This window comes from Micromonas pusilla, assembly GCF_000151265.4.
Source record: "Micromonas pusilla CCMP1545 genomic scaffold MICPUCscaffold_17, whole genome shotgun sequence".
NCBI lineage: Eukaryota > Viridiplantae > Chlorophyta > Mamiellophyceae > Mamiellales > Mamiellaceae > Micromonas > Micromonas pusilla.
The window spans coordinates 390,274-406,248 of record NW_003315898.1 but is presented as its reverse complement, the minus strand read 5'-3'; the positions used below and the strand labels follow the sequence as shown (position 1 = coordinate 406,248).

The following is a 15,975-nucleotide window of genomic DNA, read 5'->3' as shown; positions in this document are numbered from 1 at the left end:
GCCGCCGCCGCCGCCCGAGATCGATCGGGACGTCCACCGCGATCTCGCCGCTCTTCTGCCCCCCCGGGCCCCGCGCGCGCATCCCCTCCACCGCGTCGAAAATCTGCCACAGCCTCGCGTCCTCCTCTCGCACCTTCAGCGTCAGCTCGGACGCGTGCGACTCCACCACCTCCGCGGCGACGCCCCGCGCCGCGAGCGCGTCCATAACCTCGCGCCCCCGCCCGGGCTCGAACCGCAGCTCTAGCGTGTACCCCTCGCTGAACCGGTTCTTCAGGTGCTGCAAGGAACCGAGGCACGAGAACTTCCCGCCGACCATGATGCCGATCTTGTTGCACAGCGCCTTGGGTCGTTCCATACGAGCGAGAACGTCGGGGTGGAGTTGAAAGGCGTCAGTTGGCGTTGAAAGGCGTCGAGATGTGTCGGGATTGAAAGCGAGGGGTGGGTGGAGAGATACGCCGGCAAAAGTCCTTAAGAAACGGCGTTCACCACGCCAACGCGGTCGTATGGGGACCAGTGTGAGATAGAACGCGCCTCGCACTCCTCCATGCTGTGAGACGTCAACACGATGGTCCGGCCGTGCGTGCTGTCGCTTATGACGTCCCACAGAAACCGACGCGCCTCGGGGTCCATCCCCGTGGACGGCTCGTCGAGAAGCACCACGGACGGCTCGCCCACGAGCGCGATCGCGACGGAGAGCTTCCTCTTGTTGCCTCCGGAGTACGTCCCGGACTGTCGGTCCGCGTATTTCGTCAGCGACATCTTCTCGAGCAGCGCCTTGACGACGCCGTCGACGTCCTGAGGGTCGAGGGTCCATTCAAAGCGAAGTCGAGGTGGAGTTCAAAGGCGTCAGATGGAGTTGAAAGGCAATGCGGGCGGGGATTGAAAGCGAGGGGTGGGCGGAGAGATGCGCTGGCAAACGTCCTTAAGGATCGGCGTTCACCACGCCAGCGCGGTCGTATGGGGACCAGTGTGAGATAGAACGCACCTCGCGCGGCATGCCTCGTATCTGCGCGTAAAACGTCAGCAGCTCGCGCGCGGTCATGTTCGGCTGCAGCCCGTCGAACTGCGGGCAGTACCCCATGAGCGACCGCGCCCTTGTCAGGTCGCGGTGAATAGAGACGTACTCCTTCACGCCGCGGTTGTTGATGAGGACGTTCGTGTCGCCCTTCGTCGGCGCGAACTCGCCGGTGATCATCCGAAACGTCGACGTCTTCCCGGCGCCGTTGATGCCGAGGAGCCCGAAGCACTGCCCCCGCGCCATACCCACGGACAGCTCGCGCACCGCCTTCTTCGCGCCGAAGGTTTTGGAGAGGTCGTGGAGGATCACGCCGTCGAGCGAAGAAGACTCTCCCGGGGACACGTTCAAAAACGCGCGCTCCGCGAGCGTTTCCACCCGCCGTCGTTCCGCGGCGACGTCCTCGTCCTCGGGCGGCTCCTCGACGCGCCGCGCGCCTCCGCCCGCGACGCCGACGCGCAGCCACTCGCGCAGCCACGCGAAAGTCACGACGTACACGAACCGCGTCCGCGTCCGGCCTTCGCTGAGCTCGACGGCGAGCACGAGCGCGAACCACATCGCCGCGGTGCCGAGGAGAAACGACACGTCGTCGCCGATGACGTCGTCGTTCATGTAGTGATACGTGTTCGCGCGCGTCAGCTTCTTCGTGCTCGCGTCGTACGTGTACCGCTCCTCGTTCAGCTTGTTTTGACCGATGTCGTACAGCCCTTTCCCGAGCGAGTAGTGCGGGATGATCATGGGCAACACGTACTTGAGGATGTTATGCGCGAGCTTCGTGTCGTCGTTGAGATCCTTGAGCGACTGAGGGTCGAGGGTCCATTCAAAGCGAAGTCGAGGTGGAGTTCAAAGGCGTCAGATGGAGTTGAAAGGCAACGCGGGCGGGGATTGAACGCGAGGGGTGGGCGGAGAGATGCGCCGGCAAAAGTCCTTAAGGATCGGCGTTCACCACGCGAACGGGGTCGTATGGGGACCAGTGTATAGAACGCACCTCGACGACCATCCCCGCGGCGGTCGTGATGACGCCGAGGAACAACTTAACGCCGACCGTGCCCACGAACGCGTAGAACTCGTTGCTGAAGTAAAACCCGAGCAGGTGCGTGTACCCGATGCTGGACGCGATGAACGAGATTAGCAAGACGGAGATCGCCTCGAGCTGCCCTCGGTACTGCGCGATGTTAAACGCGGCGAAGAGGCACACGACGGCGGCGACGGGCGCCGCCATCTGCGCGAGGTCCGCGAGCCAGTGGCAGTGCCAGTACGCCATCTTGTTCACCCCGGAGACCATCTGCAGGTGCTTGGAGTTGTTGCGGCGCTCGTACACGGGGAAGACGACGAGCGAGGACGTCAACACCGCCGCGCCCATGACGACGAAGAGCGACGTGATGAACGTGCTGTCGTTTTGCGTGTCCACGACGTCGCCGTCGCCGTACGTCGCCGCCGCGGGGAGCCACTCGTTCACGACGGCGATGCGCGCGTTCGAGTCACCCGTCCGTCGGCGCAGGATGGCGCTGTTTATCTCGTTCAGCGTCGCCGGGATGGAGTGATACGCGCTCTGATGCGCGTACACCGTGTGCGTGTACACGCTCGACGCCGCGTTCGTGTACTGCTCGATATGAATCGCGTCGCACCCGATGTTTCGCTGCGAGTCGCACGTCTGCCGTTGCTCCGTGATGCTCCACAGGTACCCGTCGAACGAGTCCGCGCTGCCGACGCAGTCGCCGTAGACGTCCATGCCGTTCGAGTCCGTCGCGCACGCGCCGCCCGCGGGCGAGTACGTCGACTGCGCGCCGCAGTATTGGATGTTCGTGGCGAACCCCGCCGCGGTCGCGAGCGTCGTCGCGGCCGCGGGGTCGTGCATGCAGCACTCGTACACCGTGGACGTGCCGAGCTGCGCCGAGTCCGCGGGGCAGAAGCACCGGCAGTCCACCTGCGATTGGTACGAGCGTTTTACGTACGCATCCGCGGTGAACTGCGCGATCACCGCCGCCGCCTCGGCGTCCGAGTCGCGCGCCGAGATGATCGTCGGCCGGCCGCCGAGCAAGCCGCGGTTGATATTGATGTCGTAGTACGTCTCGTTCGCGCCGTACTCGAGCCCGGCGAGGACGAGCGCGAGGACGAAGAAGAGGACGGGGACGATGATCTGGATCAGGATGCTCCACGCGTCTCGCGTCCAGTTGAGCCAACGCTTCCAGAGGAGACCGCTTATCTGGCGGCCCAGGAGCGACCAGCCTCGCGAGTACCCGGCGCGCAGTTCGACGTCGTCGGGGTGGTCGTCCGACGCGTCCTCGCTCGCGGGGACGAGCGGGGACTCGTCCGCGGCGGCGGCGGCGCCGAGCGCCTTGGTTTTATTTTCGTTTTCGTCGAGGGATTTCCGATTTTTGACGACGTGTTTGCCGCCGACGCCGCCGCGGGCGACGGACAAGAACACCTCCTCGAGCGTCGTGCACGAGATCCCGTAGCTGCTGAACCCAAGCCTCTGGAGATTCGCGTCCAGTTCCTTGAACAGCTCCGGGAACGCGCGCGTTTGGTCGGTCGGGAGCGTGAAGCTGAGCTCCGCGCCGACGTCGGAGGCGACGGCGCCCGCGGGGACGTGCTTCGCGACGAGCGATAAAACGCTCGCGGCGTCGCCGTTACCCCCCGCGTTCCCCTCCGACCGCGCCAGCGTCAGGTGGTACCCTGTTCCGTATCGGTTCTTGAGGAACACGGGCGAGCCGACGCACGCGAGCTTCCCCGCGGACATGATCGCGACGCGGTCGCAGAGCAAATCCGCCTCGTCGAGAAAGTGCGTCGTGAGAAGTATCGACGACTTCGCCGCGCGACGTCGGATGACGTCCCACGTGAACCTGCGCGAGTACGGGTCCATCCCGGACGTCGGCTCGTCGAGGAAGACAACCTTCGGGCGGCCGATGAACGCGATCGCGAGCGAGAGTTTCCTGCGTTGCCCCCCGGACAGAAGCCCCGTCTTATACGCGAGCTTCTCGGAGAGCGCGACTTCGTTCACGGCGGCTATCACCTCGCGGCCGATCATCTTCTTCGGCATCCCCCCGAACGCGGCGTACAGCTCCAGGTGCTCCTTCACCGTGAGCGTCGGCCACAGGACGTCGAACTGCGGGCAAATCCCGAGCGACGCTCGGATCGTCGGCATGTCGGTCTTGATCGATCGGCCGTTTATCTTCGCGTCGCCGCCGCTCGCGTTGAGCATGCCCGTCAGAATGCTGATCGTCGTCGTCTTCCCCGCGCCGTTGTGCCCGAGCAGACCGGAGACTTGACTCGGCGCGAACGTCACGGTGAGGTCGTCCACCGCGGTCACGCCGTTCTTGAACGTCTTCCGCAACCCCCGGATGCGAACCGGCGCGCGCGCGGTCTGCTCCGGCGTCAGCTTCTCAAACGTGACGCCCTCCTCGGCTTTTTCCAACGCCGCCACGTCAATCTCCTTCTGATCGTCCGACGCGGCGTCGTCCTTCTCGCCGCGCCAGTACGCGCGCGTGAACAGAAACCACGGCTCCAGCCGCTGCCCAAACTCCGTCGGCCAGACCTTGTCGAGGTACCACGTCATGAACGCGTAAATCACGCAGTCGAGCGCGGTCATGCCGATCACCGTCCCCGCGGAAAAGTTCACGTCCCTAGACACCGACTCCGCGAGCGTGTCGAACGTCACGCCCTCCTTCGCGAGCTCGAGAACCGCCAGCACGTGCCCCCACATGTTGATCGTCCCGCCCGGGAGAAGACAGCTCGCGATCCACCCGGTGCTGCCGTTCTCGTGCGTGATTCGAACCGCGATGGCGGGCGCCATGGAGATGACGTAGACGAAGCATCCGACGACGGACGCGGTGATGCTTCGGCTGAACACCGTGGAGAGCATGTAGTTCCACAGGATGATGGATATCACCCACAGCGTGTAGAAGACGAACTGTAAGAACGGGTTCGTGTACTCGAACGGGTACATCCCGATGAGGCAGATGAGTACGACCGTGCACATCGCCGTGACGAGGTGCGTGAAGAACCACGAGAGCCAGTACGTGTTCGTGCTCATTCCCATCATCTGCATTCCCTCCCGCAGACGCAGCTCCTTCTCCACGACGACGGACTTCATGATGATGACGACGTTGGACATGAACGCGAGCGCGCCGATGATGGAGAAGACCGCCGCGGCGATGATCCCGCCGAGGTTATAGTCGTACCCGAGCCACGGGAACGGCTTCACGCTGACGTCTAACCGCACAGAGTACTCACTACTGTCGATCGCGTCCTTCTCGTCGACGATGGCGCCGTCGACTGCGTTTTGCACGCGCGCGAACGTCATGTAATCCTTCCAGTCCACGTTCTGCGCCTCCGCCTGCCATCGACTGACGAAAAGCTCTTTCGTTCGCTCCGCGTCCTCCGCGTTCGAGCCGTACCCGGTCGTGTTAGTGCCCAGCGTGTAACTCACCGTGGCTGAGGGGCGTTCCGTCGTTCAAAGCGACGAACGTCGGGGCGGAGTCGTGAGGCGTCAGATGTGATGCAGTCGAAAGGCGTCGCGGCGCGTCGGGATCGAAACCGAGGGATTGTGGGCGGAGAGTGACGAACGAACGCCGGGAGGAGAGAAAGTCCTCGAGGAATGAAGTTCACGACGCGAACGCGGTCGTACGGGGACCGGCGTGAATTGAAGGACGCGCCCGAGCTCGCGTCCGCGGTGCCGTCCACGCCGCTGGTGAACGCGATCAGTCCGAGCGCGTGCCCGGGGTTCGCCGCGACCCACGCCAGCGCAGCCTCCTTCGTGGAGAAGCTCCCCGTGAGCGCCTCGAACACGGTTGCGGTGTACGCGCCGCCGTAGTTCGCGCCGCTCTGCAGAAACGCGTCGGTGCAAAACGTGGACAACGTCGCGTAAGTCGGATACGTGGCGGGCTCGTTCAACTTGTCCAGATCCGAGTACGTCTGCCCGCTGTCCTTGATCAGGACGTCGCGAAAGTTTGGGTACAGCGTCTGTATGGCATCGCCGTGGCAAGTGTTCAGCGTCTTCAAGAACGACGTCCCGAACGGATTCGGCGCGTCGGAGAAGGAACTCCGGTCCGCGTCGCAGATCAGATTGACCGCGGCTTTCTGGACGACCTTTATCGCCTCCGCGCTGTCAGGGTACACGAGCAGCCTGTACCCCGGCATGCACGTCTGCGTCGCGATCGACGCCATGTTCCAGTCCGTGGCGAGCGCGTACGGCTTCGTCACCGTGTCGTTCATTACCTGGTCCTTCACGATGGCTTTGGGGAGGCATAAGAGCGCGAGAAAGACGACGGGCAAGATGATCTCGACGCCCGTGCAGCAGCAGAGGATCCCGCGCGTCTTGAGCGTGAAGTTTTTCCTCATGAGCGCCTTGAATTGGTGCGAGCGCCTGAGGCGTCGCGGATTGGGGACGGGGGGAGAAGAGACGGCGATGAGACGACGCGCGAGAGGAGGAGGAGGAGGAGGAGGAGGAGGAGGAGGGGAGGACGCGACGAGAATGGAAAGAAAAAAGAGCGCGTCGTAACACGAACGGACGGCGGCCGCGAGGGGACGCGCGCGCGCACCTCACGGGCCCGCGCTCGAAGTCCGCGTCGTCCTCGGCGTCCGCCATGTCGTCGAACGACGGCGAGACGCGGCCGCCGCGCGGGGAGAGGCCCGACGTGATCGGACGCGGAAGCTCGCCGCGACGCGCGCGTCCTCCTTCTGGACGCGCGTCGGTCGGCGAGAGCGCTCCGCGACCGCGGAAAGGTACACGTCGTCGCGTTCGACAGTAGTGATCGACCGACCTCTGTCATCCGTGGGTGTACGTCACGTATGGGTAACTAGTTATGAGAATGCGCGCGAGAGTACAACGTACGCGCGCGCGACGAGATGACATAAAGCGACTCCTGGTCACTGGTATCGAAGAAATGTTTTTCTCGAGCGAACTCACTGGCGTGCCTCGTCGCGTCGGCTCGAATCGTCGTCGCATTCATTGCGTCGGGGCGCGGCGGCGGCGATCTATCAGAGCCCGAACGAACGAGACGAGATGGAGTCGCAGACGCACTACCTGAACAACGACGAGGAGCTCCGCGTCGAAGTCAAGCTCGGGACCGTCGTCACCGCGACGCTCGTCGACGGCGCCGCGGAGATCTTCGGCGCGGAGCTTCCGAAGAAGACGCCGACGACGCTCCCGGGCGGGAAGCACGCGATCTTCTCGTGGAGAGGCGCCACGATCGAGATCGCGGGGGAGACGGAGATGACGTACACCGCGAACGCGTCCGCGCCGATGACCGCGTACCTCAACGTCGACGGCGTCCTGCAGCGCAGGCGCGAGGCGGCGAGGGCGGCGGGGACGCCGGGGCCGCGCGTCGCGCTCGTCGGACCCACGGACGTGGGCAAGTCGTCCGTCGCGAAGATCTTGTGCAACTACGCTCAGGCGCGTTCTATCTCACACTGGTCCCCATACGACCGCGTCGGCGCGGTGAACGCCGATCCTTAAGGACTTCTCCCGGCGTCTCTCTCCGCCCACACCTCGCTTTCAATCCCGACACACCTCGACGCCTTTCAACTCAAACTGACGCCTATGAACTCCACCCCGACATCGCTTTGTACGGAACGGCCCTCAGAGGAAAGGCTGGACGCCGACGTTCTCGGATCTGGACCTCGGTCAGGGCGGGATCACGTGCCCGGCGACGATCGGCGCGGTGCCGATCGACCGCCCGATCGACGCGTGCGAGGGCCTGCCGCTGGAGATGCCGCTCGTGTACTTCCACGGCGACGTCTCGCCGGGGAACAATCCGACGCTGTACAAGGCGCGTTCTCCTCACACTGGTTCCCATACGACCGCGTCGGCGTGGTGCACGCCGTTCCTTAAGGACTTCGCCCGGCGCATCACTCCGCCCGCCTCTCGGTTTCAATCCCGACACACCTCGACGCCTTTCAACTCCACCTGACGCCTTTCAACTCCACCCCGACGTCGCCTCATGTGAAACGACCCAAAGTTCATAGTCGACCGCATGGGAGAGATGCTGCGCGCGCGCGACGAGACGAACGCGGCGGCCGCCGCGAGCGGGGTGGTCGTGAACACGATGGGGTGGATCGACAAGGCTGGGTACGGGCTCCTGTTGCACGCGCTCGAGGCGCTCGCGATCGACGTCGTCCTCGTCGTCGACCACGAAAAGTTACACGCGGAGCTATCGAGGGATCTGCGAGGGAAAAAGATCAAGGTGGTCGGAGGTGGAGGAGGAGGAGAAGACGGCGGCGCGGGGCCCGAGACCGAGAGGGACGTGCAGGTGTGGAAGCTCCAGAAGAGCGGCGGCGTCGTGGAGCGCACGCCGGAGTTCCGAAGGCGGTCCCGCGACGCGCGCGTGCGAGAGTACTTTTACGGCCCTCTCGGCGACCTCTCCCCGCACTCGCAAACGTTGGAGTTCGGCAAGGTGTCCATCTTCAAGATCGGCGCGGGCCCGAGCGCGCCGCGGAGCGCGCTGCCGATCGGCCAGGAGAGCAGCGCGGACCCGCTTCGCGTGTCCACGGTGGCGCCGTCGATGAGCCTTCTGAACGCGGTGTTGGGCGTGAGCCACGGGAAGACGCAGGCTGAGGTGCGTTCTATACACTGGTCCCCATACGACCGCGTTCGCGTGGTGAACGTCATTCCTTAAGGACTTTGCCCGGCGCGTCTCTCCGCCCATCCCTCGCGTTCAATCCCCGCCCTCGACGCCTTTGAACTCCACCTGACGCCTTTGAACTCCACCCCGCCATCGCTTTGTATGGAACGACCCTGAGCTCCTCTCGAGCAACGTGGCGGGGTTCATCTTCGTCACCGACGTGGACGTGGCCAACGGGCGGTTCACGTACCTGACGCCGTGCCCGGGGGAGCTGCCGTCGAGGAACTTGATCGCGGGGACGCTCAAGTGGATCGAGACGCGGTGAGGCGCGGCGCGGCGGCGAACGATGAAAGAAAACGAGCGACGTTTTAATACTTACATTACGTTACGATTTGTTCACCAGGCGGTCGCGTCCTCCTCCGTCTGATCCGCCTCGGGCTGCGCATCCGTCTCCGTCGCGTCCGTCGCGGTCGCAGCCGTCTCGGGCTGCGCGGCCGTCTCGGGCTGCGCATCCGTCGCGGTCGCATCCGTCGCGGGCTGCGCAGCCGTCTCAGTCGCATCCGTCTCCGGCGGCGGCGCCGTCTCGGTTGCAGCCGTCTCCGGCGGCGGCGCCGTCGCGGTCGCATCCGTCTCCGGCGGCGGCGCCGTCTCGGTCGCATCCGTCTCCGGCGGCGGCGCCGTCGCGGTCGCATCCGTCTCCGGCGGCGGCGCCGTCGCGGTCGCATCCGTCTCCGGCTGCGCAGCCGTCTCCGGCTGCGCATCCGTCTCCGGCTGCGCGTTCGTCGCCGTCGTCATCGGCTCCGGCGCGGGATGATCGCGCGGCGCGAGGAACGACTGGTCCGCCGACGCGGGCTGAACGACGTCGGCCATCCCTCGGTTCGCCGTCGCGGTCTCGGCGTCGACGACCGCCGCGGGCGCTTCGTATTCGTTCTCGTCGTCAGCCTTCTTCTCGGCGACGGCCGGCGTCGTCGACGCGCCGCCGTCGCCGCCCGGCTCGATCGCTTTGTCCGGGTCGTCGAACGCGCTCGCGTCGGCGGCCGAGTATCTTCCTCCCTGCGATCCGCGATTCGTCGGCGTCGCGGTGTACGGCATCGGCGTCGTCGTCGTCGGCGGCGGCCCGCCGGCGCCGGCGCCGCCGTCGGAATCGAGGTGGTGCGGCGTGGCGTCGATGAACCCCTTCGCCGCCTGACGCAACGTGTCCAAGCGCGACTCGCACGTGCGCAAGTTTTCGTTCGCCTCGCGCGTCGCGTCGTCGCACAGCGAGTTCTTCAGCGCGCTCTCGCCGGATTCGTACGTCTTGAGCTTCTCGCGGACGCCCAACGCGCGCTTTCTCAACTCTCGCAGCTCGTCAACCTTGGACGTCGTCTCCGCGCGCGACGACGCGAGGTCGCTCTGCAGCGTCGCGATCTTGCGTTTGTCGAACGCGTTCTCCGCGTCCATCGCTTTCCGTAGGATCGCGCGCTTGCTCTCGGAGACGGCGTCTAGGGTCTTGACGTGCGTCCTCAATGCGTGGTCGTCCGCGGTCATCTTCGCGAGCTTCTCCGTTGACGCGGCGAGCTCCGCGGCGCACCCGCCGCCGCCGTCCGCCGTCCCTCGCTCCAACGACGCCACCTGCGCTTTCAACCGCGCGATCGCGGCCAGCGCGTCCGTGAGGTTCTGCTTCATCGAGATGGCGTAGTCCATCGCGCCGCCGCCGCCGCCGCCGTCGCCCGGCGCGCCGCCGAACCCGGCGGCTTTCGCGGAGCGCTTCGCGTCTAGGATCAACTCCGTCTTCTTCGCGTCGCCGCCGCCGACGGCCAGGTACGCGTCCGTCATCTTCTTCACGTTCGCGGCGACGCGGTCGCGGCGTGCGGCGATCTCCGCGTCGTGCGCGGTATTTTTAACGCTCGCGTCGCCGCCGTCGTCGACGGGGACGTACTTGGCCTTCACCTTCTCGATCGCCGCCTTCAATTTTCTGAGGGTCGAGGGTCCGTGCGAGCGAACGTCGGGGTGGAGTTCAAAGGCGTCAGAAGTAAAGTCCTTGAGGATCGGCGTTCACCACGCCGTCGCGGCCGTACAGGGACCAGTGTGATGAGATAAAACGCGCCTGAGAAACATCTGCTTCGCCTGCTCGACGCGCTGCGTCCGCCCCGGCCCCGACGTCTTGAGGCCGTCGCCCCTCCCCTCGCCCCTGATCTCGGTCAGGCGCTCGAAGATCGCGTCGCGCGCTTTCGCGCGCAGCGCCACCACCTCCGCGGTCGCGTCCTCGTCGTTCGCGATCCATTCGCCGTCGGTGAGACCCGGGAAGTTTACGTTCGCGAACTCGCTCGCCTCGGCGTAGGACGCCTGCGTCTGCGACGGCGCGGAGGAGGCTCTGAACTCCGCGGGGTTCAGCGCGGACGAGCCGGGGATCGCCGGGAGCGTCGCCGCGGGCGCCGTCGCCGCGGAGGATTCGCCGCCGAGCGCGGACGACGACGACGACGACGACGACGACGCGTCGAATCGCGGGACGCCGCCCGGGGCGCCGCCCCCGACGCGGCCAACGTGCGCGGCGACGACCGCGGCGGAGACGCACGCGCCCGCGAACGCGGCGGCGAGGACGTGCTTCACGCCGAACCGCGCGCCGTTCGACGACGACGACGACGACGACGACGACGACGACGGCGCGGGCGCGCGGCCGCCGCCGATCAGCGGCAGCGTCTCGGGATCGGTCCGCATCGTTCGTCCCTCGCCTCTCTCGCGTCGTTCGAACGAGTTGAGATAGATCCCTGCCAACCTCCGGCGCGATCGATCGCGGGCGGGCGGGCGGGCGGGCGACGATCGGGGCCTCTCTCGCGTCCTCGCGGTGCGATCCGCGGCGAGGAAGCGCGCGCGGGGGGGTGTGTGACGCGCGGGCGCGGGCGCGGATGTGACGCGACGACGCGCGCGAGGGCGGGCGAGGGGCTCTTTTCGGGGTTACGCGCGCGCCCGAGTCGACGGCGCGGTGTAACACCACGCGCGACCGCGCAACGGCAGGCGCGTGCGACCGATCAAATCGATCGAGGAGTTCCGATCAAACGCGTCGACGACAGGTTTTCTTCATCGCGAGAGTCGATCAACCGAACGAGTAGTCGAGGAGTCGGGGCGTACTACTATCCACGTATCGACGTATGGGAAAATAGTCACAGCACACAGCACACAGCACGCGATCGCTCGCTCACTTTCCGAACGTGAAGAACTTGGACGTCCCGAAGTTCCCCGTCGTCGGCTCCTCTCCCAGCTCCGCGGACTGAGGGTCGTTCCATTCAAAGCGAACGTCGGGGTGGAGTTGAAAGGCGTCAGAAGCGGAGTTGAAAGGCGTCGAGGTGTGTGCGTCGGGATTGAAACCGTGGGGTGGGAGGAGAAACGCGCGCGGGTAAAGTCCTTAAGGATCGGCGTTCACATCGCCGCCGCGGTCGTACGGGGACCGGCGTGAGATACGTAGAACGCGCCTGAATCTTCGCGCACTTGAACCGCCCGGGCTCCTCGCGGAAGCACGTGTCGATCGCGCTCACTGCGTTCGCGATCGACGCCTCCTCGCCGTTGTCCTGCCAGTACGACTTCGTCCCGTACTTGCCCGCGAGACGCGTCCAAAAGTTGGGAGGCACATCAAGATCCACGTTGGCGCCTGGGGTGGAGTTGAAAGGCGTCAGTTGGCGTTGGAAGGAGCCGAGGGCGGGTATTGAAACCGAGGGACCCTGGGCGGAGAGAGACGACGGCAAAAGTCCTTAAGAAACGGCGTTCACCGCGCCAACGCGGACGTATGGGAACCAGTGTGAGATAGAACGCGCCCACGGAGAAGTTCAGGATGTTCCCCAGGCCCGGGTCCGCGACGAACACGACGGTGTCGTCGTCCACGCTCCAGTAGTCTTTGACCGCGAGCCCTGGGGTGTTGGGGTACGCCTGCGCGAGGACGCGGAGCTTCATCCCGGTGTCGCGCTCGAGATTTTTCACCTCGCCCGTCAGTCGCTTGGGGTCGTTCCATCGTTCAAAGCGACGTCGGGGTGGAGTCGAAAGGCGTCAGATGGAGTCCAAAGGCGTCGAGGTACGTCGGGATCGAAACCGAGGGACGGGCGGAGAGAAACACAACACACGCCGGGAAGTAAAGTCATTAAGGATCGGCGTTCACCACGCCAACGCAAAGGAACCAGCGCACATAACGCACCTTGATCTCGCCCGGGGTGAGGTAGCCCGCGACGTCGAGAACCTCCACGGGCGGCCCCGGCGGGAGCATCTGCGGGTTGTTCACGCCCTCGAGGCGCGCGGACGCGGGGAGCGCCGGGCCCGTCGCGAGCGCGACGGCGGCGGCGGCGAGCGCGGCGACGCCCGCGGACGCGAGCCGGTCGGCCGACGACGACGACGACGACGACGACGACGAGGACGACGAGGCGGACGCGCGCGGCGCCGCGGCGGCGACGCGCGTCGAGCGCGCGACGCGCCGCTTCGGCGTCGTCGCGAGCGACGGCGCGACGCGCGCGGCGGAAGAGATCGACGAGGTCGCGGCGAGCATCGGGCGAGTCGTGCGCGCGACGGAGTGACGAGGATCGGATGAGTGTGTCTCTGCGACTTTATCCACTCAGTCTGCATCACAGCAAGCAGTTCCTGAACGCGTTTGGTTTTCGATCGGCGTCTAATTTAGATGTTCTCTACGAGTGCGGTCGTCGTCACGCCGCCGCGGCCGCCAGCCCGGGCTCGACGGCGTCACCCCTCTCTCCCTCCTCCCCTCCGCCCACGCCCGGTCCGAAGTCGTACCCCTCGTACGTCTCCCTGAGCATCCTCCTCGCGTCCACCCTCGCGCCCAACCGCATGCACGCGAGAAAACACCCGGACAGCTTCCGGTGCAACGAGTACGCCTCCTCGGGCGGTGCCTTCAGCCGATGCTTCAGCATCACCTTCCCCAGACCCGCCACCTTCCGCGTCATCGCACGGTTCGTCGCGAAGTCGTGCGCGCCCTCGGTCGCGAACGGCGTCCCGACCTGGAACCCGGCCTCGACGTGCGCGTCGATCAGAACCTCCGGTTCCTCGCCGCTGAGGGTCGAGGGTCCGTCGTTCAAAGCGCCGTCGGGGTAGAGTTGAAAGGCGTCAGAAGCGGAGTTGAAAGGCGCCGAGGTGTGTCGGGATTGAAAGCGAGGGACCCTGGGCGGAGAGATGCGCCGCCGGGAACAAAAGTCCTTAAGGATCGGCGTTCACCACGCGAACGGGGTCGTATGGGGACCAGTGTGAGATAGAACGCGCCTCAGAAAGCCGAGCGCGACGGACGCGTCCACGACGCCGGCGCGGTCGCGCTCGGCGCACGCGACGACCATCCGCAGGTAGTCGTCCACGAACGGCTTCGCGTACGACTTAGCCGCGCCGAAGTCGATGAGCGTCAGCTGCTTGGACGGGGAGTCGTAGAGAAAGTTGGCGAAGTTTGGGTCCGTCTGCATGAAGCGAAATTCGAACAGCTCGCGCAGCGTGATCCGGAGTAACTCCGCGCCGACGCGATCGCGTTCGTCCTGCGGCAAGTCCTTCGCGTCGTCGATGGCTTTGCCCTGAAGATAGAAGAAGATAGATGCGCGCGCGTGGAGATTTGGAGGGAGGGGAAGCGATTGGTCAGTCAGTCCGTTCGTTGATGACGTGGCAAATCAACGAACGAACGACGCCAAAAGACGCGCCTTGGCGAACGTCGTCGCGAGGACGCCCTTCCCACTGAGCGGCCGGATCACCCTCGGCACCGTCCACGCCGGGTCGTCCCTCAGCAGCTCTCGCATCTTCTCCTGCGCCCGCGCCTCGTGCTCGTAGTCGCACTCCAACGTGAGCTCCTCCTTAGCCACCGCGGCGGCGTGTTCTACGTACAGCCCGCGCGGCAACAGATCCGTGAACGACACGAGCGTCATGAGATTGTCGATGTCCGAGTGTATCGACCGCGCGACGCCGGGGTACTGAATCTTGAGGCACACGTCCAGGGTCTGCCCTCGCGTCTCGCTGCCGTCTTCGTCGTCGAGGTACGTCGCTCGGTGCACTTGCCCGATGCTCGCCGCCGCGAGCGGCGACGGGTCGAACGAGACCATCTGAGGGTCGTTCCATCGTTCAAAGCGACGAACGTCGGGGCGGAGTCGAAAGGCGTCAGACGCGGAGTCGAAAGGCGTCGCGGCGCGTCGGGATCGAAGAAACCGAGGGATTGTGGGCGGAGAGCGACGAACGCCGCGCCGGGAGAGAAAGTAGTGTAGTCCTTAAGGAATGAAGTTCACGACGCGAACGCGGTCGTACGGGGACCGGCGCGAATTGAAGGACGCGCCTTCTCCCGCCACCCCTCGCCGAGGTGCTCGCGCATCGCCGCCTCCAACTGCTTCGGCGGCATGATGTCCGCGCCCTGCCGCACGCGCTCGAGCGCCTTCGCGATCGCGGGCGGGATCACCGCGTCGTCCTGGATCGAGAGCATCTGCCCGAGTTTGAGCGCGGCGCCGCGCATGCGAGACAGGCCCGCGGCGAGTCGCTCTGACCCGGGAGTTGAAAGGCGTCAGGTGGAGTTGAAAGGCGTCATAGGGTCGGGGATTGAAACCGAGGGACCCTGGGCGGAGAGAGACGACGGCAAAAGTCCTTAAGGATCGGCGTTCACCACGCCGACGCGGTCGTACGGGGACCAGTGTATGGGACGCGCCTGCGTTGGATTCGGTGAGGAACACGGACGCGGACGCGCCGCCACTCCCGCCGCCGACGAGGTACTCCGGCTCCTCCTCCTCCTCCTCTTCCTCTTCGCCGTCGCGCGCCTTCTTCTTCTTCTTCTTTCCGCCGTCTCCGCCCTTCCACGCGCGGCGCGCGGTCTCCGCGACGGACCCCGCGGCGAGGCCGAGGCCGAGCTGCGCGAACCCGACGACGCGTCCGATCTGCGACGACGGCACCGCGACCTCTCTGCGCGGCGGCGGCGGCGCGGACGGCGGCGCGGGGGAGGAGGAGGGCTTCGGCGGCTTCGGCGGCGGCGGCGGCGGCGGCGGCGACGCGGCGGTCGACGTCGACGTCGACGGTTCGTCGGCGTCGGGATCTTCGCTCGCGTCGCCCGCTGCGGCGGCGGCGCCTCGCGTCGCCCCCGGCGGCGGACGGAACGGCGTCGCCGCGGGCGACGACGACGACGACGACGACGACGACGACGACGACGCGCGCGCGATCGCGTCGGCGAATCTCCCCGTGGGCCCCGGGGCTCTCGCGTCGTCGTCGTCGCGTCGCGGCCGTCGCGTCACGCCGCTCGACAGCAGCGCTTCCGACGCCGCGCGGAGCTCGCTCCCGAGCTCGCGCGACAGCGGCCCGCGCTCGGCCGCGCCCCTGAGGGCGACGCCGAGGATGCCGCGCAGGATCTTCGCGCCGGGGCTCGGCATGACCGTGCGATGCGACGCTCGAGAGGGCGCGCGCGCGGCCGCGGATGGA

General features: G+C 66.2%; 4 protein-coding genes across 4 annotated transcripts in view; 1 reads left to right on the top strand and 3 right to left on the bottom strand.

Moving 5' to 3' along the window:
• MICPUCDRAFT_30374 (ATP-binding cassette superfamily) overlaps positions 1-5,312 on the bottom strand; it is a 6,051-nt gene extending 739 nt beyond the window's left edge. The window contains exons 1-5 of the mRNA XM_003064357.1: positions 3,436-5,312; positions 1,962-2,406; positions 986-1,765; positions 496-795; positions 1-340 (exon numbers count right to left, since the gene is read on the bottom strand). Of these exons, the coding sequence (XP_003064403.1) occupies positions 1-340; positions 496-795; positions 986-1,765; positions 1,962-2,406; positions 3,436-5,129 (3,559 nt within the window). The 5' untranslated portion in view covers positions 5,130-5,312. The remainder of the gene's footprint in view (positions 341-495; positions 796-985; positions 1,766-1,961; positions 2,407-3,435) is intronic.
• Positions 5,313-7,019: 1,707 nt separating this feature from the next.
• CLP1 (pre-mrna cleavage complex family protein) lies at positions 7,020-8,903 on the top strand (the record flags this gene model as incomplete). The annotated part of the gene is made up of 5 exons (XM_003064520.1): positions 7,020-7,413; positions 7,607-7,789; positions 7,982-8,199; positions 8,266-8,571; positions 8,756-8,903. The coding sequence occupies 5 exons, from the start codon at positions 7,020-7,022 to the stop codon at positions 8,900-8,902; spliced, it is 1,248 nt and encodes a 415-aa protein (XP_003064566.1). The 3' UTR covers position 8,903.
• Positions 8,904-10,236: 1,333 nt separating this feature from the next.
• MICPUCDRAFT_54384 (uncharacterized protein) lies at positions 10,237-13,084 on the bottom strand (the record flags this gene model as incomplete). The annotated part of the gene is made up of 5 exons (XM_003064356.1): positions 10,237-10,251; positions 11,497-11,510; positions 11,847-12,202; positions 12,336-12,543; positions 12,740-13,084. The coding sequence occupies 3 exons, from the start codon at positions 13,082-13,084 to the stop codon at positions 11,874-11,876; spliced, it is 882 nt and encodes a 293-aa protein (XP_003064402.1). The 3' UTR covers positions 10,237-10,251; positions 11,497-11,510; positions 11,847-11,873.
• A 154-nt stretch (positions 13,085-13,238) lies between these two features.
• On the bottom strand, positions 13,239-15,926 carry MICPUCDRAFT_66592 (uncharacterized protein; the record flags this gene model as incomplete). The annotated part of the gene is made up of 5 exons (XM_003064355.1): positions 13,239-13,602; positions 13,810-14,105; positions 14,229-14,624; positions 14,852-15,051; positions 15,215-15,926. The coding sequence occupies 5 exons, from the start codon at positions 15,924-15,926 to the stop codon at positions 13,239-13,241; spliced, it is 1,968 nt and encodes a 655-aa protein (XP_003064401.1).
• Positions 15,927-15,975: the final 49 nt, after the last annotated feature.